Source organism: Chelon labrosus, assembly GCF_963514085.1.
Source record: "Chelon labrosus genome assembly, chromosome: 12".
In the NCBI taxonomy this organism is placed as follows: domain Eukaryota; kingdom Metazoa; phylum Chordata; class Actinopteri; order Mugiliformes; family Mugilidae; genus Chelon; species Chelon labrosus.
This window is the reverse complement of record NC_140345.1, coordinates 7889044-7915495: the sequence shown is the minus strand read 5'-3', so window position 1 is coordinate 7915495 and position 26452 is coordinate 7889044. Positions and strand designations below refer to the sequence as shown.

The 26452-nt window shown below is 42.7% G+C and overlaps 1 protein-coding gene across 1 annotated transcript; it reads left to right on the top strand.

Annotated features, from left to right (window-relative positions):
• Positions 1–204: 204 nt before the first annotated feature.
• On the top strand, positions 205–26452 carry grik5 (glutamate receptor, ionotropic, kainate 5; the record flags this gene model as incomplete). The annotated part of the gene is made up of 19 exons (XM_084557439.1): positions 205–359; positions 746–910; positions 4131–4228; positions 4546–4711; positions 7922–8100; positions 8799–8852; positions 9597–9755; positions 10171–10323; positions 11658–11762; positions 13913–14020; positions 15227–15430; positions 16356–16469; positions 17048–17157; positions 17374–17547; positions 18727–18892; positions 20031–20256; positions 23010–23138; positions 24410–24576; positions 25826–26452. The coding sequence occupies exons 1-19, from the start codon at positions 248–250 to the stop codon at positions 26450–26452; spliced, it is 3216 nt and encodes a 1071-aa protein (XP_084413565.1). The 5' UTR covers positions 205–247.

Sequence of the window (26452 nt, the reverse complement as noted above, 5' to 3'; positions counted from 1 at the left end):
GACTGAGCTGCCTGTGATATGACAGTGAACATCTTCTTAGCCGAGTATGTAAGTGGATTGCACATGCTGTCAAATTACAGGTGTTTCCTCTTCATGGAAGTATGACAGTTCAAACTGAAGATAAGCTGTTTAAAGAGCATTTTTCCCGGGAGGGATTTCATGTCCACTAACACACAATTCTTCTTCCACTCCTGCAGGTGGTGGTACAGGCAGCCAGCAGACCATTCTCCATGAGGAGCAGTAGAAGATGCCGGCTCTGCCAGCACTGCTGCTGTCAATACACTTCCTCTCCTTCCTGCTAGTCACCATGCCACCACGCTCCCTCAGTCAGGCCCCCTTGCTCTCCTCTGTCCGCATGGGTGAGTGGACAGCTGTCTCTTGAATGAACTTTCTCTTCATCTTTTCTTTTGGTTCTTTTGGTTGCCAAACTCAGTAGTGTGAGAAAATAGAAGCACTTGAAAGGCAAATTAGTGCAATAAAATATTTCAGTAAAACTTACTGACAGTCAGCAGTCCAACTCACCTTTTCTTTAATATGGCTACCACATACTTCTTTAAATAAGAACTCTTCAGTTCATTGCTAGATGTTGTGATTCCTCATTCGGCCCCACAGTTCTTCACAATGCATATTCCCATACGAGCTCTCTAATAATGTCAACCAGTCTTCCACCTCTACTCTACATTTTCATACTCGGACCCTTTCTCCTGTGTTTTGCCTACATCTCCTTCCCTTTCTGCCCCTGTAGCGGCGATCCTGGATGACCAGTCTGTGTGTGGGCGCGGGGAACGGCTGGCGCTGGCCCTGGCCAGGGAGAACATCAACAGCGTGATGGAGGGTCCGGCTCGAGCCCGAGTGGAGGTGGACATATACGAGCTGCAAAAAGACTCCCAGTATGACACCACTGACACCAGTGAGTGGGGCCGACCAGTGGAGCAGATTCACACTACCCATCAGAGAATGATTAAGTCCAGCAATAATCATCAGAGTCCACGAGGCCATAGTGTCTCATTAATGCAGGGAAAAAGGGACCATTACAGATACCAGTGGATATTATTAGTAATACTGAATATTAATATTAATAGTGACCAATATGGAGCAGAAAAGAACAGTGGTTGGAAATGTAATTCTGCAGGTTTTTAGATGGGTGCTCATACATTAAAAAAAAAAAAAGAAGCTAATTACATTTTCCAAAAAAAAGCTGCCTTTTTATGAGCAAAATCTCAAATAATGACTAGAATGATAAAACCTCACCACTTTCATGTGATTAGAGGCCAGAAAGGGCTTTTGCTGATTAGTTTACATGTCATTGGAGACCAGTAATGGGCCACTAAGACTGTCTCATTAAAATCAGTGGACCTGTGCCCTCTAGTAACAGCTGGCACTGTGTGCTGTGTGGGCCATGATAAAAACAAATCATCAAATACTAATACACATCAGCAGTACAGGCCAAGGGAAAGCATCAGCAAACCACAAAGGCTGCTCCATGAAAACTGTATTGATATACGAGTTGAAACAGAATGTTTGGAGTCTGCAAAGACAGAAGACGCACTGCTGGATCCAGGCACTGAGGAGACAGAGACTCCCTGCTCCTATTCTAATAGGTCACTAACCCTGCCACAAGCTACTGGCAAAATGTCTTTGTGTGCTTGAGAAGGGCTGTGTACATATGTGCATGCTTGAGTTGCAGGCGTGTGTGACTGTGTGCGTCCTTGACCGATGGGCAGGAGACTCTGACAGCCTTGTTTGCTCACAGCATTTTTTTGGTCTCTGGATCAGAGAGCTCATCATCTTTCAGCTACAGCTGACTGAGGCGAGCACGCACACATTCACCCACACAGGCGCTTACACATGCATGCACAGACATCCCTTACTGCAGACACAGATTACACTCACACATATAGAGGCACGCAGACACGACGCAGACAGCGGCAGATACTGAGGAAGACTAATTGGGATGAATTAAAACACCAGCCAAATACACCAGAAAGAAAGTGACTATAAAAAAAAACAGTTAAGTCTCTAGACTCTATTCTGCTGCTATGAAATAATTTTCCAGGTGGGTAGACAGAAAACATTATCAATAAAAATGAACTCAGTCCACAATAAAAGTATTAATATTATATATCACAAATATATAATGTCAGCTCCTAACTGCACAGATGTTTTCTTTCAAAAGAATAGTTATAGAATAAAAAATACTCCTAACCTGCATCTGGTTAGCTTAGTTTATATTGGCATACATTGAAACAGGGGATTACATCCCAGCTCAGCTAGGGTAGTGGGAAGAAACATAAAACCTGATGATTTTTGGTCTTGTGAAGTCATTTATTGCTTAGAAAATTAACAGAGGAACAAATGATTCAAAAACTCCAAAGAAAAGCATGGCTGTAGGGGGTGCTGCTAAATCAATGAGGGGGAAAAAATAATAAAATCAAACAGCCCCAAATTCTTTTAATCTGCAAAATAAAACAACTCAATTCAGCTATGCTCCCTACCCAAACTGAAACAGCGGTAGCCAGCATCCCTTCTCCTTGTGAATCTAACAAAAGTTGCTAATGAAAATGAACTAAACTTGGCTCAGTCTCCAGGAAGTTTAACAAATGAACAGCAAATGAACAAAGCTTAAAGTGACAAATAACCACTGCTAAATAGCTACAGAACACATAGAGACGAGTAACCACTGGAAAACCTAGTGGTAGCCACTAGCAGGTGAATACAGAACAAATATAGCCAGCAAGTAGAAACTGGGAAAGTGATTACCAGCATACACATAGGTGAGCTGACTAACAAGTCAGGGTCTCTTTCAAACATGGTGCAGATATTGCTGCAGATTGTTTTGAGCATTGGAGTGGGCAGTGGTCAGATCAGTCACGGAGGTAGGCGGGATGAGGAACAAGGACAAAAGCACAAGTCCAATCAGTCAGGATGACAGAGAGGATGACAAACAGGCATGGGCTCTAACCCTAGTCAGGAGCTCAAAGTTAACCCAGAAAGAGGGCAGAACAAAGCCGCCATGGACTGTAACAACAATAATGTCTTATTTGTTTTATACTCTAAAAAAAGTGAAGTGCACAAGGACAATTTGCTGTTTTATACGTGGTTATGTGTAAGACAATTTCATGTGGAACTCATCAAGGCCAACAAAATAGTCCTGTGCATAAACCACGACGACGACTTTGTTTTCACACTTCTCTAATTATGTGTTGTGGGTGAACTTTGAAAATCGATTGGTTCTTCAATTTCCTTAAGTAACTGGCCACCATTAGTAAAGTAAAATTTCCAAAATGTTAAACCTTTTCCATTAGGCAATTCCTACTTTTAAATTTTCTGTTAGGCCTATCAATCAGTAACAATTTCAGACTGGCAATTATGTCGTGTTTTGAATATAATACTGAGACAACTTGATCTACTCAACTACTACATGCAGAATAAAAGACAAACACAGTGATTGACTGAAATAAAAAAAAACTTTCTATCAGTTAATAATCCAAATAATGTGAATTCCCTAATTTAAACCTAATTCTATGAATACAGTGGAGACATTTTGGGTTTTAAACTGTGGAATCAGAGCTTGATTGTGTATACTGAGTCACAGAAATAGTGTTTACTTGAGCCATTCCCGAGCAGTGAAATTATTGAGTTAATAGTTTCATGAATACTTAATGTGAAAGACAATTGTGTAAAACTGTTTCTCCCACATTAACGTCCTCCTGCAAAAAGGATAATCGTGCAAATGGCATTTGTAAATTGAAGACAACTGGCGGTCTGTTACTTCGCATTCCACAGATATGATTAGAGTAACATGTCTTAAAAGTCATTAAAAAGACCCTCATTGAATAATAGCAGCAGGGAACCTGTGGGTTTCGCTTATGTAGCCCTTGGAGTATTCCTCTCAAAGTAAATCAGTTTATAATGAGGCAGATTGGGCTGCCACAATACAATAAGTGGTAAAAGTGAAATAATAATTCATCCTCTGAATTTCTGCTGCATTTTATAAATTCTTCTCGCCTGACTGCAGTCTCAACTGTAAGCTAACTCAGTGTTGTCATCAACACGAAGCAGAGGAAATGTCTGCGTGTGTTAGTTTGTCTCTGCAGATCCAACCCTCCTTTTCCTTCTTTTTCTTTCAGTGTGTCAGATTCTACCCAAAGGCGTCGTCTCTGTGATTGGTCCCGCCTCCAGCCCCGCCTCTGGCTCCACTGTCAGTCATATATGTGGGGAGAAAGAGGTGAGTGTGGAAGGTAAACACACACAGACAACTTTTTCCTCTCATGCCACACCTCTCTTCTCACACAGACGTCACGATAGATGTATCTACAGATTCAGTTCCTTCTCATTAACCATCTTTCTAATTAACCATCACGCACTTCTTCCAGAAATGTCCTTCCGTCTCCTCCAAGCTTTCTGCTCTCACTGATTCTTCCACTGCCACTTTCCTCACGTCTTATCCACTCAAATGGATCTGCCTGTTGTGTTTGTTTGGGGTGGGTAATCATGACTCATTTTCTCTTTCTTCCCTGCCTAATTGTTTTCCTCCCCTCACAGATCCCTCATGTAAAAATTGGGCCAGAGGAAACTCCCCGCTTGCCGTACCTGCGCTTTGCCTCTGTAACTCTGTACCCTAGCAACGAGGACCTGAGCCTGGCCATAGGAGCCATCTTGCGCTCGTTCAGCTACCCCTCTGCCAGCCTGGTCTGCGCCAAGGCTGAGTGTGAGTACACATGCTGCCTTTTGTATTGTTGAGCAGAATATTATGAGCAACTGCGTGGCTGTGTCGGTGCTTAGGTGGGTGTGAATGCATCAGCTGTGTGCTCTTGCGAGGTTAGTGTTCACCTAGTGTACGTGTATATTTGTGTGTGCAAGTGCCTCTGTGGGAGTGTTGGCTCACTTGCACAGTTTGGGCGGATATGAGTGTTTGGCGCTGTTGGACACTCATTTTGACAGTGCGGTCATGAAGTTCTGTCTGTTGTCAGAGTTCAGGACATGGCTCATGCTGAAGCTTTACTATTTATTACTCACTCTATTGCACACTGTCTCTTATCCACCTCAGAGGGCTGGTAGGCCAAACCAATTTAATAAATATTCATGTTTGAAATGCTTTCCAGTATTGGAAGAACTTAGGGGACTTTTGATTTAACTTGCCAGGCACTCAGAGAGCTTTAACATCACAGGGGATTTGGGGCTTAGTCACTTGCCCTCTTTATTTTCATTTTGAAATAGTGTGTTATTGATTTATTATGCTCTCCCCAATCGAGAGTTGCAGGAATTAAAGGCCTTGGTTGGAGAATTCAAAGAAAGCTTTGTGAATATGCACCAGAAAACACTATGTACAGTTAGATGTGGCAAAATCATGACTTGTCAACTTAATAATTGCCCGACTTCTGGAGTTCATGCTGTACATCTGTTGACTCTTCACACCAGCCAAGCGGAGCTGTCCAAAAACTGAATGGCGGGTACATAAAGAACTAGCGGGACCACTGAAGTCTGAACATTTGTCATGGCAGTGTGAAAAGGGTACATTTTGACAAACAAAAAAAGCCGTGACATTATGAAAAATTGATTCAATCATCGAGATGCTTTCATTATCTCCCCAGCAGTTTGCCAGACTTCCCGCCGTTTCCTGGAAGTACGCTAAATTCCTTGTGGACTTGTCATTTCATTGAACTGAAAGAGCTTTGAAATGGCATCAGACACCCTTTTTTAGTTTTGATCATCGGTTGAATGGGTAGATAAGAGCCTTGTCTTTCACCAGGCTCTTCTTCTCTTAAGAATTAGAGGCAACACGTAGCCCGACAGTTGCCGCCTGGGCCTAATGATGCAGCTTCATACTGACGCAGAAAGCGAGGGGGTATGTTTTGTGTGTAATATATTTGGCTTGAAGGTGATCTTTACAAGGTTATCGCACTCACAGACTCTGACCCACTTGGCTGCGCTATCTATCGCCGTGGAGCTGGTTGCCATGGCTGCCGAATAGGTGCTAACTGCCACTCAACAGGCTTGTTCCACACTTTGAACAACTGTGTGGGTGTGTGTGTGGCACGGTATGTGTGTGCTTGATGTTTTTTTTTCAGTCTGCTTGGTTCACTTTGTTCATATATGTGTGTGTGTGTGTGTGTGTGTGTGTGTGTGTGTGTGTGTATACCTACCTCCTGATGGCACTGTACGTCTGCACATGTGGGAATGGGTTCTTGGCTATTTGTATGTATATATGTGCATGCGGCTCAGCTGTGGCACTGCAGCGGTTCAACATCAGACAATGTTTACCACCGGCCCACTTGTTTTATTCATCTTGTTTACCCCAGTGTAGAGTGGTTGTGTTCAAGCGAAGCAGACATTCTGTCTTTTTTGTCAGTGAGGTGAGTAATGTGTGAAGTCAAACATTTCATTGACACCCACCGTACATGCATTCCAAACAAGCAATTTATGTTGAAGCCGGTCATTTCTGCAACAGCACGGAACTGATTTAATTTTTCCTTCCGTAGCGAGTTATTCTATTAAATGCGGGAGAGTCAGAGATTTTGGGTCATTTCCGACGTATCCTCCTCTCGCTGCGCCTGGGTCAGAACTCGCCTAATTCCATTATGCAGTTTTCATGAGATGGATGAGGTTAAGGACAGCGAGAGGGAGAAACTGAGCTCAAGGAGGAGGAGATGGTGGCAGCGTAAGAGCAAGATGGATAAAGACAGAGAAAGGTAACTAGAGCACAAGGCTAAGACAAGAGCGATAGAGAGGTTAGAGCTTATGTGCGTGAGGGAGAGAATATGTGAAAGAGGGGAGGAGAGGAAGCTGTAAAGTGCATTGATTTTTTTCCCCCTCCTTCCTCAAACTAATTAAAGTTTTGGCCTGGTTCAGTGATTACCCCACTGCTTACAGAGGCTTTCTCCTGCTGAAGGGCTCTGCATGCTACCTCTCCCCTCTCTCTCCCCATCCCCTTCGTCCCCCCAGATGCCTGCCCCACCACTTATTTACATAGCTAGGGGTGCTTTACTATGGAATTACAATTAGGAAGCAGCGGAGTAGAGTTTCTAGTAAGGGCTTATCCCGCACATGATGTCAAGTGAGTCTTGACTGCCATTGGTTCTACTCGCTTTCAAGAGGAATTTGCTTGAAGTGGGCAAATTGTACTGCATGTCAGTCTCTCCGCTGTTCCCTCTGTCCGTCTTTGCAGAATTGTTGCGTCTTCGGTCTTGTTATTTAATATGAAGGTTTTCATTTTTTTGAGCTCACACTGTTTTACTCATGCATTACTTAAAAAAAGCTTTAAGGCAAAAAACTGAAAGGATGAGACGGAATTACAAAAGACTCAACGAGCACATATTGTTGCCAAGGCTTCACACCCTTCCAAATTTATGACTCTATTAATAGGAAATGCTTAGAATGTTGTCATGGCGATTGGTCGACAGCAGCCATGAATTGGTGGATACCTAAAAAAAATAAATCAATGAATCCATGTGGCCATAACTCATTCAAATCTGTGTTGTTGTTTTTTTACCTTTGTACGTAAAAAGCATTTTGAAAAAAATAATTTAAAAGGATGTAGCTAAAGTCACAGCGCAGGTGTAACAGGAAAATGTATTTAAAACAACTGGTGCACACCTTAACTCAAGACACAACACATGTTAACAAGGCTGTAAGATAGTCTTGCCATCTAACAGACATGAACTGAAAATGAAACCTTCTTGGGGGGAACCATTACAGATAGAAAAAATAAGAGAGATGTTTAATCCAGATATAGTAAATGATTCCTGAGGATTTTGACAAGTCATATATCAGGCTTTGCAAAATGAGAGCGATACGTGGCCATTCCCTGATAAATCAAGATTTACATAGGTCCCGGAAAGCTTACAGTCTGGAAATATGAGCGGTGTCTACTGCTGCCGACATTGATATGCGGCTTGGCTCTGCTTTGGCTGTTCCTCAGGCCTGTTGAGATTGGAGGAGCTGGTCCGCCGCTTTCTCATCTCTCGGGAGACGCTGTCAGTCAGGATGCTGGATGACAACCTGGACCCCACGCCCCTGCTGAAGGAGATCCGTGACGACAAAGTGGCCACCATCATCATTGACGCCAATGCTTCCGTCTCCTATCTCATCCTCAAGAAGGTCAGTCCTAAAATGTCAATACTTTCAGGGCCGCCCGCAAATGTTTAGGATTTTAAGTTGTATACAGTACAAAGTGTACGAGTCAAGGGTGTATTTTTCTTTTGATGTACCAGATAAAAACACTCAGTTTACAGTCAAGAAGACCAAGGATGTTCATTCCCTAAACATTTGTTGGGGTCTGTTTTTACCTTCTCTGCCTTCTGGAGCTGCATAGGGAGTATATCTATGCATCTGCCAGCAACAATCACTTACACTCTTATGAAAGTATTTGACAAGAGAACATCTTTTGCTGGGATGCTGTGCAGATGTTATCCAGGCTCGTTCTGATTCATGGTACGTCTTGTAATGCCGATAGGCCGCGCTGTGAGTCACAGTTTGAATGTGTATGTGAAGTTTTCTCTGGGCACATCCGAGCGGCTGTCCGCCCTCAGCGAAATGTCCTCGTGTTAGCCCGATGATGTAAAACTGTGTTTAACGTATGCTCCCGCTCCCTCCCCCGATCCTCCTTTCTATTCTCTCCTGTTTTGTCCCCCCGACTGCTTCCTTTGCTCTTTGCCTCCCGAATAACTCCTTTACCCCCTCTCCCTTTCTCCATCCATCTTTCTACATCCTTCCTCATTCTCTCTTTCCACGTCCTGTATGCCACCTGCCTCCTCTTTATTTTCTCATCTTATTCTCTTTGTCTCTTTGTCCTACAGGCATCGGAGCTTGGGATGACATCAGCATTTTATAAGTACATCCTCACCACCATGGTAAGAGTACTCCAGTTCTCCTCCTTCCTTTATCTCCTGTTTCTTCACTTTCTCTTCTTCCTCCTCCTTTCCGTCCCTTCATGAACAAGCAAAGGCAGAGAAAATACTCAATATGGGGAGGTAGAGAGAGGTGACAGGGAAAAAAGAGAGAGGGGATGAAAGTTGGGAAGAAGGAAGTCGAGAGAGAGGGAAAGATCTGAACATGCTGTACAAAGAAGTGGATGTGCAGAGGAGGATGGCAAAGAAAAAGAGGTCTGAGGTGAAGGTGATGACAGATGAGATGTGTCCTTTTTCTTTTGCCACCCGCCACCTTCACTACGCTTCCGGCGTTTCCATGTACCTCCTTGATATTCTCCCCATACCAGTCTAACATTTGAATTAATGTGTCATTTTGTGCCACCAGTCTGATTTTTATTCCTTCTCCCCTCTCTGCCCTCTGTACGTGATGTATTCTTTTGTTTTTGATGCACTTGTATGTATATCACTTTGAAAAGCGGCTCGAGTCATTTCCATCAACCTCTCTTTCCCCTGTATCTCTGTTTTCCCTTTTCCTGGCTCTCTGTTTCCTTTTCCCCTCTACATCAGAGATTAGATGTTGTCACTCCACGTCGCCTCTCTTTTTCTTTATTGCACTCTTCTTTGCACAGTATTTTTCTTCCTTGCAAAGATGTGATACACTGTCAACATTGTCACTCACCTGAATTTTCTGTCTCTCTCTGCAAACACCCTCCTCCTACTCTCTAGGACTTCCCCCTACTGAGACTGGATGACATAGTGGATGAGCAATCCAACATTGTGGGTTTCTCCATGTTTAACACCACCCATCCCTTCTATTTGGAGTTCATCAGGAGCCTCAACCTCTCTTGGAGGGAGGGCTGTGACCTAACATACCCCGGGCCTGCGGTCAGTGTCTTTGCCCTGCATGTACTCATGCGTGCACACTATTAAGAGTAATTTTAAAAGCTTTGTTTGCATCCCACGCAGCATTAAGCTACTTTATTTCTCACGCTGATTCATGGAGCAGTTAAAGAGATTCAGCTAGTCTTTTGCTTGTATTTAATTGGTATTGATGTAACCATCTATGTTTCCTCCCTATTGGTTTACTCGCAGCTTACATCTTTTCTCTCTCTCCACGTCCCTGCCTCTCCCTCTCCCTGTTAACCCTTCAATCACAATCACGTGTGCACCCCTCTCTTGACTGCCTCTTCTCCCTCGACTCTTTCTCCTTCTTCCTCATGTTTCCATCCATACCACCCGTTTCTGCCTCTCCCTCCCCCTCCATGTCTCTTGCGTGTCCTTTCCCCCCCCCCTTCTGCAGCTCTCGTCGGCGCTGATGTTTGATGCAGTGCATGTGGTGGTGGGGGCGGTGAGGGAATTGAACCGCAGTCAGGAAATTGGAGTGAAGCCTCTCAGCTGCACCTCACCTCAGATCTGGCAGCACGGGACGAGTCTTATGAACTACCTGCGCATGGTAAACCCTTCATGAATCTGCAATACGTGTCGTATTATCACCTACTAATATGCAAGCTCATACACTTGAACATGCACATGCATACATCACCATGGTTTGAAACTGAACTTTTCATATCAGGGCTTTACTTCTTTGGTTATACACACTTCCCCCGAGTATGATATGCTCTGTGCCTTTTTACAATAGTACAATAAGGAAGGCTGCAACCATTATTATTCTTATTATGGATTTCTAATGCATATTTCCAAATAATCAATAAAATGACAGAAAATACTGAAAAATATACTGGAAGTGACAGCTTCAAATTAGAACTACTTTACTACTCTATTAGTACACTGGATGAACATTTATCTGCCCCTATTTTGATAATCGATCAAGTATTAAAATAATGTGTGCGAATATGAGTTCCAGATTGTCAAATTTGAGGATTTTCAGCTTATCTCTACGTTATAGCAACCTGAATCTCGTGTTTTGGACTGTTCATTGGATAAAACAAAAGTTTTTAAAAACCTCACCTCAGGGAAACTGTAATGGGCATTGTGACATTTTATAATCAAAACAACTAATTGCTTAATCAATAAGAAAAACAATCTGTAATAAAAATAATCTGTAACTGCAGCCCTGCCCCAAATGGCATGTCTAAATGTCTAAACATCTAGCAAATGTTTATTATTTTTCCTTGAAAAATGACTCCAATGACACAGACACTAATTATGTATGCGGTCGATGCTGACTTATTGATAAATGATAACAGTGCAGCTACATTGTGTATCATCCTCATCTTATTTTGCATGTAACTTCTGTTTCTTGTTTGTCTCTTTGTCATCTCCCATCTCTGCTTGTCTGTTTCTCTCATCGACGACCTGTTGTCAAGGCAGCCTGAGTCCCATCTCTCATTGCCTCCACCCCACTGGCCCGACATCTGTCTTTGTTAGTCAACATCATGGTGTGCTCCATCTTCAGCACTCTGCCATTCATCATAGTTCTCGCTAACCGTGCCAGCACCTGGGTTTTGGAGAGGCAGAGCTGAGCTGTAAGGTGCAGGTCTTGTTAGGAAGTTGTTGACTCTCTCTGCTGCTCTGTCTTAGCTTCTCAATCAGTCAGTTTCTTCTGGCTGATCCAAAAGTGATCATCCCTGTCTCATCTGTCTTTCACTTGGTCTTTGCCTCTTTTTTTTCTCCTAATCAATGTTAATAGTATCTGTCTAATCATGATGGATTGAAGAAGGATGTTTGGTTTCTCTTTTCACTGTTCCTGCTCCCACCTCATTTTTTATCTTTGCTTTTTCTCTGTTCTCTGCTTCTGTCAAACTTCCTCACCTCACTTGCTGCCAGGTGGAGTACGATGGTCTGACAGGGCGAGTGGAGTTCAACAGCAAAGGTCAGAGGACTAACTACACCCTGCGGATCCTGGAGAAGCACAGAGGGGGCCACAAAGAGGTCAGGAAGTCCCCTGTTATCATGTGGCAGCCAGGTCACCCTTAGGCTTTGGGTTAGTTTCAGGTCACTGTCTGATTTCACAAAGCCGGGGGAGTCGTTTAACACAGAGGTCAGCATGAAAGTAGCCATGGTAGCCAAATCATTACTTTGTGAACAGTGTAACATGTCACCAGGTGTAGGTTTTAGCGCCAAATATGTGTTAACTCTTGTTTTACCTGAAGGCTTCTCTGATGCATACGCTGCTTGTTTCAGAAACATTCACAGCTTTCAGTTGTTCGTGCCCAGAGAAGCTTTTTTCCTTCGCCTCATTTATTTCCTCAACCTATTTCCCGCTTCATGTTGATTTAATGTTTTCTGATTTAAAAATATAAGAAGCGTATTTCATGAATTGTCCTACAAACAATAGTTTGACATTCATTTGCAGAAATCAGTGTTTGTTATTTGCCTGGAGTGCAGAGCAAGACAATATGTACAGATAAATCTACATCTCTGCTCATCCTATATATAATTTCCATTTTATCTTTGAGTTCACTTTCATCCTTGTCTTGTATTGAACTGAATTTGCTTTAGGCTTAGTTTTGGTCTGTATTGGTTTTGGCCTTTTTTTTTTTTACTTTTCACTGATCATTTCTGACACCACCTTTTATACGGAGGAGGCTCTGAGGAGAAGCGTTTAACAATCAATTGGATTTGAGTGATGTTAATAGATCAATATTATTACCCATTGGCTTTGAATAGAATTATATTTTTGGCATGCTTATAGTGCATTGCTATATAAAATCCAGTTGTTTTTATGAACCAGTATAGCCAAACAAGTACAATCTACCGCAAATATATTTACAGTGAACCAATGTAATTTGAAGTGTGAACATTTACCACAAAAAGCTACTGATTATACCTGGCCAAGGAAAGCTGTAGAGCAAAGTTGTATGTTATGCTTCATTTTTAAGGGGGGAAATTTGTCATTAAAACGGTTTTTATTTAAAAAATAATCTTTTTATACATTTTCTTGGATGAGATCCTCCCTGTTAGTCTGCGCATTAGATCTACCACTTGCAAGGCACAACAAATTAGTTCAAGGTAGTTGGACAGTGTGGGAAACCACATAAAACGTTAGCACCGCCAACAAATGAGGTGTTCAGGCCAATTTTGGTGCATTATTTCCTCAATTCAGCCTCCTCCGGTGAACATTATTAGGAAGGGTGAGGGAAGACAAAGATCAAAATGCATTTCACCTGCAAATCAAAGCCAAGATTAAATGAAGCATAAGTACACACATCACTGCAGACCCAGAAGGAATAGTGCTGCAGTTCATTGACTGCAGGAAGCTGTTTCTCTTCACTTTAATATGTCTCCTTGCACTCTAGTCTTGGCCAGCTGTCTCCCACGTTAACACAAAATGCCACCTGCTAAATATACTTAAAGCTAGACTTTAACTTAGTTGAGCGTCAAGGTTGCGGTAATTAACATTTTAACTCTGCCCACCTCTGTGCACAGCGACACCCACTCTGTAGGAAGGCAGTTCTGGGAAAAAGAAGAGCGCTCTTAAATGTCACCGCAGGATAAAGAGTGTCATAGAAAAGCTGTGATTCTGTCTGAGGTGTCATTACTTCTCCTCTGACCTATTGAAAGTTGTAAAATAATATCTTCCAAAGAAATGCCTCTGTGAGCTGCTGTTCCACCCTGCACATTGGTTAGGTCATAATCACACACTTATGTACCTAAGTGACTTAACTGTCTCCATAAAATGGAAATATGTGAGGTGTTCTTTACACAATTTAAGTAAGCCGTGAGTAAAGGAGGAAGGACGTGAAACTCTTTATCATGAATACTTTATTAATGTCTTTGCTGTCTTGTTCCAGCGCACTGCTCTGCTTGTAAACAGCAGTTTCTTTATATTGGTGCGTAGTACTAGAGGTATGGCTCCGGTGGGAACAATCAAATCAATATGCACACATGGTATTTATACCAAAGTATAAGGGTGTTTCACGCTATAAAATAGACCAATAGGGATAATGTATCCACTGAAATACTTACTACCGATTGCATGTAGCCTGCTACAACAGTAAAACAGCTGCAGCGAAGTTTAACACTACATTATTTATCCCACAATAGCCATTGATTTTCTCTCGCTTTCTCTTCCCTGTTAGATCGGGATCTGGTACTCGAACAACACCCTGGCAATGAACTCCACCAGTCTGGATATTAATGTCTCAGAGACTCTAGCAAACAAGACCCTCATTGTCACCACCATACTGGTAAGGTCACAGTTACTCACTAAACCTCCACCCTGGTGGGTTCAGTGTTGTTTTTGTGTTGCTACGCAGACTGTGCTGGAGCCCATGCTGCAATGTAGTCTGTTTCTGCTAATTTTGCTGTCGCTGTGACTGAAATGGAAACTGACAGAACGCTGAGAGAGATTTGTTACTAACATTGGACTGACAAAATCTTGGTCTTCTGAAAATGACACAGCCACAGAAGTAATCTCCTCCTTTTTGTTTGTCATTTCAGAAAATCAATAAATCTCTTACGTGATGCTGCTCGGTCATCTATGGGTTGGTGTAGAAATGTACAAAAAAAAAAAAATGATCAGAGCATTCTTGGGATTCCCAATCACTATGTCTAAAATGTAGCTGTAATGTCACGCTGGAGCTTCTTTTTCAAAATCAAACATCCCTACTGACGTGACTCTTTGTTGAACCTTATTAATGTAGCTTAAACACACTTGCCAGTTCATTAGGTACACTAGTGAAAACAAACTTTGTGTGCTGAGAGAACTTTGCGCATATGATGCTAGCTTTATGAAACAGTTATGTCAATATATTTGGTGCCCTCAGTGAGGAGCTCAGGTCAGTGAGAGCAGAGCCTTCTAGCCGATCTATTTCAGTGGCCAGACTGTGTTTACTGAGTCTTTTTTCCCCCTCACTTTCACCTACCTGCAGCCATCTTTCACTATCCAATTTATGTCTTTTAAAGTAATTTTGTATTGGACTTCCATAACTGTATGGGACCCACAAGAGGCAGATAAAAAACGGCCCAAATTGATTTTGCTGAGGGCAAGATATCCTGACTTGTAGTCAGTAGTATTGGTCAAGCTTCAGGAAAGCTGAATACTAAAATTCCCATGATGTCCCTGTGTCAGATCTCCAGACCCATGATTTTAAATTTCAGTTCCACTCGTTTAAAGGCTTTCTAACCATTCTGGTTTTGAGACTGAGACCTAGTTAATGTTAGAACAGCTTTACTGGCACTTGGTGGGTGTGATAGGGCCTGGCAAGCAGCTAATTATTTCACGGTTTTAGCTTCATTTTCAGTGAACAGATTTGAAATCTTTGGTTTTCACCTAACGCGGCCAGAAACTCTCCAGAATTTCATTCCATTTCTTTATTTGAGTTAATAATCTCTACTCAAACTGCATATTTGCAGTTTTTGACTGAGACTCCTCATGTGTCCCCTGTGTTCAGGAGAACCCATATGTGATGCGGAAAGACAACTATCAAGACTTCCAGGGCAACGACCAGTATGAGGGCTTCTGTGTTGACATGCTGAGGGAACTGGCAGACATTTTGAAATTCTCTTTCAAGATCAAGCTGGTGGATGATGGGCTGTATGGGGCTCCGGAGCCCAATGGCTCTTGGACTGGCATGGTTGGAGAGCTAATCAACAGAGTGAGTACGCTCCCTCTTCTGCTCTGTCCCTGTCTCACCCTGTCTCTCACACGCACAAGAAACACAGAAATGAGCACAAATGTTGGAACCAGTGTCTCTACAAACAGAAACTTACACTGGACACACAGCTATGTACACACACACTCACACACACTTTCGCCGTAGCCCCAAACCACAACTCTGCTGTAACTTCCCATGTCTCAAATTGCCCTCAGAGGGAACTAAGACTCTTATCTAGGACAAAAGCTGACTTTATAATTCCCCAAAAGAGAGTGGTAGCAATGTGTGTTGTCTGCACCATCTTTCCTCGCAGTAACTCGCCACTATCCCAGGCTGTCTCTCGTCTCTTTCTCCCTGTCCAGGCCTAGTGTGCCTCTGACAGACACTTTGGTTGAAGTAGGCTAATGCGAGCCCCTCTCTGCTTAATTACCATACGGTATACTTCAATTACCAGACTGTGGTCCCTGTGTGGTGCCTGCCACACTGGTGCTCCCCCATCTCTCCACGCTTCTTCTCCCTCCCTGCCCTCCCCACTGCCTGATCACTCAGCTCTAATTAGCGGCCCATGTTCATCAATTAGCTTTTAATGGAAGAGATGGAGAGGAAGCAGAGCGACCAGAGACCTGCAAGGTTTTATACAGGTGGAAAGACCAGCCACCTAACGCCTGCTTGCAATTAGCCTCATTTGAATGGTGGCTAATGTGTGTGCATGTTGGTATGTTTTAGAAAATGTGTTTTCAAGGGTGTAGTCAAACTTTTCATTTTTCATCTCGTTACTCAACACTTTTATACAAACAGTGTGCCGCATTAGCACAGCCACCTGACCACGTGTCGTTTTCCTCCATGACTCTCCTTCACTTCCTCTTGATCTCTCTTTTGCCCCCACTGCTATTCATCCACCTATCTATCTCTGTCAATCCTGCAGAAAGCAGACCTGGCCGTGGCAGGCTTCACCATCACATCGGAAAGAGAGAAAGTTATCGACTTCTCTAAGCCGTTTATGACCCTGGGGATCAGCATCTTGTACAGAGTTCAACTGGTGAGGGCGCTATCTAGGCCTGTAGGGCACCCGCTGGGTGATGCACTCACTGCAGATCTTGTACTGGATTTAATTTCTTTTGCTTGCAGTGTTTTAAAGCCATCAGGGTTACACAGAAGACGACAACCTACACTTGTTAAAACTACCTTAAGGACTCAAACTGCTTATTTCATAAGTGTTGATCTCATCTTTGAAGCTGATGATTGTATTTGTGTAGTGTGCTGCAGGCTGCAGCAAGTCCACGCTGAAATTTATAGGTATAATTTATGTTGCTCAATAAGTCAGTGCACTGTAACTGGGTAACAGTGGCAGCTTTACATTGCTAATGAGGTTTTGGGTCTAAGCCAAGTATGCTTCAGCGCAGGCATTGTGAAACAGAGCATTTATGGATTGTAGCATTAGCGTATCAAAGCACTGCAGACCAGCATGCAGAGTGCACTGAAGGACACTGCCCTCCTGTGGTGCAAAGGGGGCATTCCCTGACAACTGAGACATTGATATTTACTGTCTGTCCATCAGTCACTGTCTGTCTCATTTTCTCCATCTCTCTTCTTCTCTTTCTGTTTTCTTTGTACCAGGGTCGGAAGCCGGGTTACTTCTCCTTCCTCGATCCTTTCTCTCCAGCTGTCTGGCTCTTCATGTTGCTCGCCTACCTGGCTGTCAGCTGTGTGCTCTTTCTGGCTGCAAGGTCAATACATTACATCACACACCATACTGATTGTCTGCAGCTCATGTCTGAGCTCTATTAATCTTGTTGAACACGAGTCCCTGTCACAGATTGAAATTTCTTACCTTATACAACCTTCCATACAGCCTGACAGGCACCGAATGACTGATTGGTCGAGGACACTACTGTGATGCAGTTTGTCCACACGGTTTCACTGTACCTGTGTTCTTCCACCAGATTAAGCCCCTATGAGTGGTACAACCCTCACCCGTGCCTGCGAGAGCGCAGAGACATGCTGGAGAATCAGTACACGCTCGGAAACAGCCTGTGGTTCCCTGTTGGAGGCTTCATGCAGCAGGGATCAGAGATAATGCCCAGAGCCTTGTCCACCAGATGTGTTAGTGGGGTGTGGTAAGTTACAGCGGTTGTGTTTGTTTGCATGTGCCAGACAGTTTAAAGCCCCCCTCCATTTCGAGCTGCATCTCTTTGACCTTCAGTGTATAGAAAGATGCATGTGCAAGAAGGCTTCAAACATGTATCTATGAGCAGGGTTTGTGACACCAGGGGGTCTGTAAGCTATGAAGGGAAGAAGTCAGTCTGGTTTCAGGAAATTTTAATTGCTTTTGGAGAAAAACATATCAGACACAAATCTTTATTCCAAGCAGAGTATTTTTATATGTCTTGAAACATCATTGACCTTTCAGACTGTCGCCTGTGATTTAAAGGATATATTGAAATACAATTCACATGTACTATGACACAAAGACTTGTATTTCAGTGCCATCAAGGAGTGTCATTGCTATGGGGTGGGGGTGCCTGGTCTGGTCTAGGTGGATGCTACATGTCTAAGTAACATCCACATGAATGCCAGGTCCATGCGTTTCCCAGCAGAACGCGAGATGGTCAGTGTTATTTAGTTCTTCTGTCAGTGGTTTTAATGTTGTGGCTGATCAGTGTATATATGTAATTTAAAGCATATTCACTGGCTGCCACATTGTTTTTTAACAAAAACCTGTATTTTTCCAAAGCTTTCCCTTTTTTTTTTAAAGCACATCTGCTCCGTTAGATAATGACATTTACATTTTAAATTTTATGCTCATGGCTGACATACGGCTCCTGAGTTTCAGTCCCTGAGCGCCGACACTTTATGCAAACAATGAAAAAATGCTAAGCTCACAGAAATACTAGCCCGGTGATGCTCCTGTGGCAACAGAATGACTCTGAAAGAGACACGTGCTGAGAAAGAAATAATAACCGCTCAGAGCTAAGGAGATAAAGAGTAGAGGAAGACAGGAACAGCAAATTACACAGAATTGAGCAAGATAGGGGATATTAATAAGTACAGTGAGTACACAATGTTCTTCCTGAAAATGTTTTTGGACATGCAAGAATAAGTCCCATCCTCAAGGTTATGGGTGTAGAGTAGGTGTTATTGTTCCAGAGCATTTGAAAATTGTTGTACTTTTATTGACACTGAAGAGTGTCACCTTTTACAAATTAATGATTTATGACCACGTTGTACACTCATATGAGTCTTTGCTGAAGCTTCATATGTATGCATTTTGTAATTGCCTTGTTCGTACCTCATAGGTGGGCGTTCACTCTGATTATCATCTCCTCCTACACGGCCAACCTGGCGGCCTTCCTGACCGTCCAGAGGATGGAGGTTCCTATCGAGTCACCAGACGATTTGGCCGACCAGACCAACATAGAGTATGGCACCATCCACGGAGGGAGCACCATGACTTTCTTCATGGTACGGCCCACCACAGCAGCTGCGGCTCCTGTTGTTTTTGTCTTTCAGAATTGTGAATAATCCATGTACATCTGTATCCGTGTGATCGCGTTAAACAGTTCTTTGTGTTGTCACTTACTGATTTTCCGAATCGCCTTTATGCCATTTTAGGAAATGGCTTTTCATAAGCTGTGCGTGTGTGTGATTTAGTGCAGTGTTTCTGTTTTCATTACTGTGAATGGAGAGAATGATCGTCCTCATATTTGTCACCATATCACTGAGTTTCTCTGTTGTTTCCTTTATGGCTGTTTGTGTTAAGTGGCTGACTGCCTGTGTTTGCTTATAAAAACGCTTCCGGCATCTGTGTCGACATCTGTGTTTGTCATGCCGTGTGTGTGTGAGTGTGTTTTATCTTTGTGTGTAGGTGTGTTAGCATGTGGGAGTGTGTGTAGGTGAGTGTTTAAAAAAATGTTTTGGTTTATTTGTTTGCATGCATGGGGAATGGCTACATGCCAAGGTGTGTGTTTTTCATTCTCTAATGTTTTTTTTTGTTCCGTATTGAAGACAGAATAAAGAGTGGCCTGTGTTTGCCTACATAAGCCAGTTTCATTGCTACAGTACATTAACCCCACTCAATTCTTAATCCAAGCACAGACAGACACACACATACAACACACAGCCGTTTTATTACACACAGATGCCACCCTTTTTACTCTTTTCCTTTCTTCTGAAATACACGCAGAGATACAACATGTAATTGTACACTCTAAACACTTAATCCTGTTGTGGAGATTGCCATATTGTGTTAAGTGCTGATCCCCCTCCTGTGTGCTGATTTACCTCCATCTGTATGAAGGATGATGCATCAGTTACGCTATAAGCAAATAATCTGCTGCCTCGGTTCACCTCGCTTTTTTCCCGCTGCTCTCGTCTTTGTGGTTTCCCCTCTGTTTGCCATTGATGTTTCACTCTGATTGTCATTGTTCGCTCCAGATTCTCTGTTTATGTGTACTTACATTTTTGATAACCAAGGATGTGTCTCTTTTGTTGTCCTTTTTCCCCCTCTTACTTCTTTTAATACAAAACATAGTACGTGTAGGGAAGCGCAGACAAACACACAGTGTTGAATGCTCATTGTTGTCTTTCTATTTCTCTGCAGAACTCCAGGTACCAGACCTACCAGCGGATGTGGAACTACATGAACTCAAAGCAGCCGAGTGTATTTGTAAAAAGCACAGAGGAGGGCATCGCCCGCGTGGTCAACTCAAAGTATGCCTTCCTGATGGAGAGCACAATGAACGAGTACCACCGTGGCCTCAACTGTAATCTCACGCAGATAGGAGGCCTGCTGGACACCAAGGGTTACGGCATTGGCATGCCACTGGGTAAAAAGATTTTTCTTGTAACAACTGATAATAATAACTAAGCAAAATAACTTAGAACCTGATAAATTGCCAGAATTAAATTACATCAAAAGCCTTATCATTACTTGTTACACACGTTACTCTACCCAGGAAGCGATCAAAAGGATCAGTCACAATAATTACTATATGCAGAGATACAGTGTGTTATCACATTATTAGTTTTATAGTCTGAAACATAAAACCACCAACATAACAACCAACATAAAAAAACACTGCTCACAATTATGAGTTTACAAGTTTATCTTAAGCACCCTAAGATTTTAAAGAGAGGCAAAAACATCAATAGGAATGCACTGATTTTTCTCAGGCTTTGAAGCTTGCAGCTCTCTACATTCAACCTTTACTCGCCTGTTTTTCTTTTTAAAGGTCACAAATACAGCTGTCATGAGTCTGATTAAACTTGCAATTGATCAGTTAAGTCATAAAATTAGTTGTTCAGTTAACAGCGGTCCACTGTGAAGCTGATAGAGATACAGCATCGACCATTTTCTTCCTGCTTTTTGCAGGAGTTGTCTCACAGGTGGGTATTAAAAGAATAAGATGTTCCAGTGATCGAGACAGGAACTTTATAAACTATGCATGATTCTCTGAGTTCCACTTAGAGATAGAGATACATTTATTTATGCGCTCAGTAATCGAAGAATACTGGCAGAACAATCCAAATGTTACTCTAGCTCTAAACAATGAATAAATATGTTCTCCAGATATCATGTGAAAGCAGTGGTTTACCTCATCTTTCTGGGGCTTGTGATTACTGGAGCCCCCCATCACAGGTTCCACATACTGTATGCATGTGTATAAACTGAGAGCTTTTCAATTAAAATATTCTTTTTTTGTTTGTTTGTTTCTCATTTAAAGCCCAGATTGAGAAATAATGGGGCAATACTGTTATATAGCAAATATAATATAAGCACATATATACACTGATCAGCCATAACATTAAAACCACTGACAGGAGAAGTAAATAACATTGACCATCTTGTGACAATTCAATGTTCTGCTGGGAAACATTTGGACCTGGTATTCATGTGGATGGTCTCACAAGGTCTTCAAATTCAATAGATCCCAAACTGATCAAGCTTCTGTGGGATATATATTTCGTAGACATTATTCACGGCATTATTATGAGAGTAATGCCGATTTACTTTAAAGATGGAAAGAATGACACCTGAAAATGAAATGATGTACAAATGTTGCTCTTTCTTATAATCTTTGAGCTCAAGGCTGAGTTTCTTCAGAAGAGCAGTCCTAAAATAGTCAAGGACACAATCATTAGACTGGGAGCTATTTACAGTTGAGAAGAAAGTAGGTCACCTATAGCCCCAGTAACCTCTTTGAGGACTAGAGTGGGTAGTAAGTCTTACATTTACAGCGTACTGTACGTGAGTTCTGGCAGAAAAAGTGACATACTGTGTGTGAGCATGTCCAACAGAGGGCAGGATGTTTAAACAAGAGTGACTATCGTGGATCTTTAGTCTACATCAACAAAAACAATACGACTCATTAATCTACTGGAAAAGAGGAAGAAACACGTACATGAGATCAATAATGTTAAATAAACACATGTTGTTGGTGATTTGTGAGCGATTCGATCTGAAAAACGTCTCCTTCATGGATGATTTATTTAAACTGCCTGCAACATGCAGTTAATAGCTTTGCCAGCTCGTGTGAAGCTCCCTTTTAAGCACATAGAGGAGGTGTCATTGGATCACAGTGATGTGTTCTAATGAAGAGGCCGGACATATCACTTTGTGTTATTGACAAAGCAGAGTTACTGTGCATTAGCATGGAGAGCAGACAGTAACACAGACACAATCCACATTCATATATCCTACCTCTGTGTATGCACATATTTTAGTGAGCAGAAATAGTTGGACATTTTGGGAACACTGTAACTCACCATTTTTTTACATTTTTGTTGGATTTTTTTGTTGGAAGTATTAATCAAGCTTTAGATGCACTGCTTTCTTGTAGACAATGGTTTTGAGTTTGTTTTGAGTTTTAAGCTAAGCTAACCACCATCAGTCAGCTTCATATGTAATGGTAATGGTATACACTATATCAAAAACTATGTGTATTTTTGAAATAGTTTGTTATATTGAGAAGTGATTCATAGTGCCTGCCTCACAGAGCCCAACCACTAGAAGAAGTGTTGATCTTGGCGACTAGGATTGGAGACAGTTTTCTGTGCTCTGTTTGTAATTTATTTTTCTGCATTTATTTTGGTAAATATGTTTAAAATAAAACAGCAGCAAGTCTTTAAAGAAACAGTCTTTGTAAAATTGGCAGTGTTTCCTAAAAGGAAAATGCTCTAATAAAATTGATCACACTGAGGTTTGTTAATTATCCTAATGGTTAAATATCTCTATCATAACTAAGAACATATTTCCAATTTCTACTGAACGATCTCTTTAAGCCCTCCCAATATGTTCTAGTGGGCCTAGTTAGTGACATACTTTGTATTCTGTCTGACCAGCAGCTGTTCCATGGTCTCTGTCTGGTGTAATCTCACAGTTTATCTCCCAGTAATCCTCTCTTCATGCTCTCCATAAGATCACTCACAGCATTTCTTTCTCTTTTACTGCTTAGTTATCTCTCTCACCCAACATCCCATGTTTTCCTCCCTCTTCTGAAATAAGCCCTCTCTTGTCTGGGCTCTTGTGCTGTACCTTGTCCACCACTTACTCTTATCCTCCTTTCCTGTCATTTGCCAGGGTCTCCGTTCAGAGATGAGATCACGCTGGCCATCCTCCAGCTGCAGGAGAATAACAGGCTTGAAATACTGAAGAGGAGGTGGTGGGAGGGAGGCCAATGTCCAAAAGAGGAGGACCACCGTGCCAAGGGTGAGTCGACTGCAGCTGTCTGTCTCCTCTCCTTCCTTCTTCTCTAATGTCCCCAGTTACAGTCTCCTCACTCTACCTAATGGTCACTGCCTCACCTGGTGTCCTTGTGAAGGATGCTCAGCATAATCTACTTTCCCAAATGTCTTCTGTTTGTCTCAGGTGGTCTGTAAAATCAGCTTTGTTGGAGAGAGTGCGTCTGTTTAGACATGCAAACTTGTTAAAGCGTGTTAAAAGTCAGCACCTGGCTCAAATATAAAGACGGCAAAAAAAAAATCCTCTGCCTTTATGCCTCTGCAGTCAGATCTTTTCAGAACTGTTCTTGTAACTAAATACTTTAAGCTTCATTTGTACTGCTGATCTCAAACATATGAAGGCCAAATGATTTTGTTATTGGCTCAGCCACTTCATCCAAGGCCATTTACATTTTTTCTTTCAACTGAAAGAGCATTTCAGGGATTTAGTTTTTCATCTACAGCACATAAAGCTAAGATGCTTGCAAGGAACATATATAAGTCAGAAAAAAAAAGAGATTTTTAATTATTTGTGTAGTTCAAGGTGGATCCTACACTACCCATAGTGCAGCATTATAAAACATTTTCATCTATCCTCTCTGAGCAGTAATTCTTTCAAATAAACTGCAGATTTTCACACAGGTTAAAAATGTGCAGTCTTAAAACAAAACTGGAGATAATGAAAACAAAAACACTTGATAAAGGAATACTTGGACGGGAATTACCATTTTTATTTCACTAGAGATGAGAGATTACTGTGATGCTAGAGCCCGGTTATCTTAGATTAACACGAAGAATGGAAACAGACAATAAAGTAGTTTGGTAACAACTACTGGTACCTCCACAACATATCTTTGATTACCACAGTTTATATTGGTTTAGGTTTAGGGTACGTTATGTTTTGAATGGCTGTGGTAACTTCCTCAAGTCTTCACTGATTTTCTGGTTAACTTGACTATGTCATGAAACTGAATCCCACACAATGAAGGAAAACAGAGACAGGACCATCCTGGAGTCTAGACGCTGGTGCTGGTGGAGCAGCAGATGAAGTTAGCAGGTGGTTAAAGGAGACCTCTGATGGAGAGTGAAAATAACCACATTTCCGAAAAAGGATTCCTTTTACTCCTTCAGAGCCGAAGATGATACTATAGTACTCCACATGTCTAGCAAACCTATTTTGACATCAAACTGATGACAGTGTCGATGTATTTCTGCTTGTACTATATGTACTAACGTTTGTCTCCTGTGGCCCGCTCTCAGGTCTGGGCATGGAGAACATTGGGGGCATCTTCGTGGTGCTGATCTGTGGCCTCATTATTGCCGTGTTCGTGGCCATTATGGAGTTTGTGTGGTCGACACGACGCTCGGCAGAGACTGATGAGGTATGCCCCCATACCTGCCCTCGCCGACCCCACAGACACACCCCAGTAGGTTCCCATGGCATCCCGCCAACCCTTTTGATTATGTTGTATTGTGTGTGTCTGTTTGAGTGTGAGAGAGGGTAGAGTTCAGCTTTTGCTTCCATTCGTGTGTGTGTGTGCGATAACATTTGAGGTTCGATGTATACTGTGCATGTGAGATGAGAGGAATGTTAATGTATGCGCCTCTGAACGGCCGTAGTGAAGAAAAATATAAACAGGAAATGGAGAATTTCACTCTGCATGTCCTGCCTGTTTTGATGTCATTGTGCCCTTCTGGTGTTTGGTGTTTAACAGTATGGCAGTAAGTGTTTGCAAGCTAAACATGATAGTATGGATAAGCAATATTGAGAAATGCCAATATTTGCTTGCATAAAGAAGTAGTGTGATCTTATTTCCCTGGCATTAAATGTCATGATGTATCTTCTTTTACATGCCTCACATGTACGCTGGTATTCTTCGTTTCCATTGTTGGATTACTTCACACCCATCTCACTGTGCATCTCTCTCTGTCTCTCTCTCAAACACACACCTCCTGTCATTTTGGCCATCAGTGTCTGTTCTCCAATAATGAATACTGTTTCTGTTTATGTGAGCACATGACTTTTTAATCATGATTTCAATGAGAATGTTCGTCTGTAGTGGACATGTTTATGCATTTTGCTCGCCGTGTGTGCAAATTACAGTAGTCATGCTGTTGGAGTGATGAGATATAATTTTTATACATGTGAAAGTGTGTCTTAGAGTGTGTGTGTGACAGTTGCCGTATGACTGAGAGCTTTTGTGTATGTGCACCTGAGTTTGCAGGCCTGCCTGTCCGTTCATAGTGTCATAATGAAGTACCCATGAACTAAACAACATTTTGGTGTTTTGTGTGTTTGGATTGTAATAACTCTCTCTGCTCCTTGGATATTCTCCCATCTCTGTCCATATCCACATCCTTCCCATCACCTCTTCATTTCTATTTTCAAACACCTCTCTATTTGTTGATCTCTATGCCCTTGCTTCTCCTGCAACTTTTGTTTACCATGCCTACTGTGTCTGCCTTGGTGCCTCCGCGTTCTTTCTTTCTTTTTTTTTATATTTTCTCTCAATTTTATTGTTTTCCCTTTGCTCTCCTATTTATGTACTGCCTTACCACTGTCTTGTTCTGCTGCCTGCCTACTTTGTGTCTGTGGCACCCTCCCCTACCTTTGCGTCCTTCTCTTTTCCTTCCCTTCTGTCTTTCCGTCTTTCCGTCCTCCCCTTTCTCCTCCAGGTGTCTGTCTGTCAGGAGATGATCACAGAGTTCCGAAACGCCGTCTCCTGTAAAAAGAGCTCCCGTATGCGCCGCCGTCGGCCCCTGAGCAGCTCAGCAGCCTTGAGACATCCCACGCGCATTGCTCTAGGGGCCCCTCGGCCCCTGCGCCTGGTCCGGGAAATGCGGCTCAGCAACGGCAAGCTGTACAGTGGAGCTGGCCCCCTGACGGGTGGAGCTGGAGGTGGAGCAGGAGGGACCGCGCCGCCAGATCTGGGCCCTGGGCCCCAACGTATCCTAGATGATCCACTGGGAGCAAACACCACACCGCCTCCGCCTGCCCCCACCCCTGTGATGGTGCCCGCCCGCAGCTGCACCCATGTGAGGATCTGCCAGGAGTGCCGAAGGATCCAGAGCCTGAGATCAAGCAGCAATATAGGATCAACCTCAACAAGAATACCACCTTCATCTGCCCCCCTGCCCCGGCTACCTCCACCCCCACCCCCGTCCTCGTCCAACACAGACAGTGAGGGCGGAGGGGGACCGAGCCCAAGGCGGCTACATCACAGCCCCCCGCCTCATACCCCTCGACCCATTCCACCTCCACAGAGCAGCAACAAGACAGACCTACTTGGGGACCAGGAATGA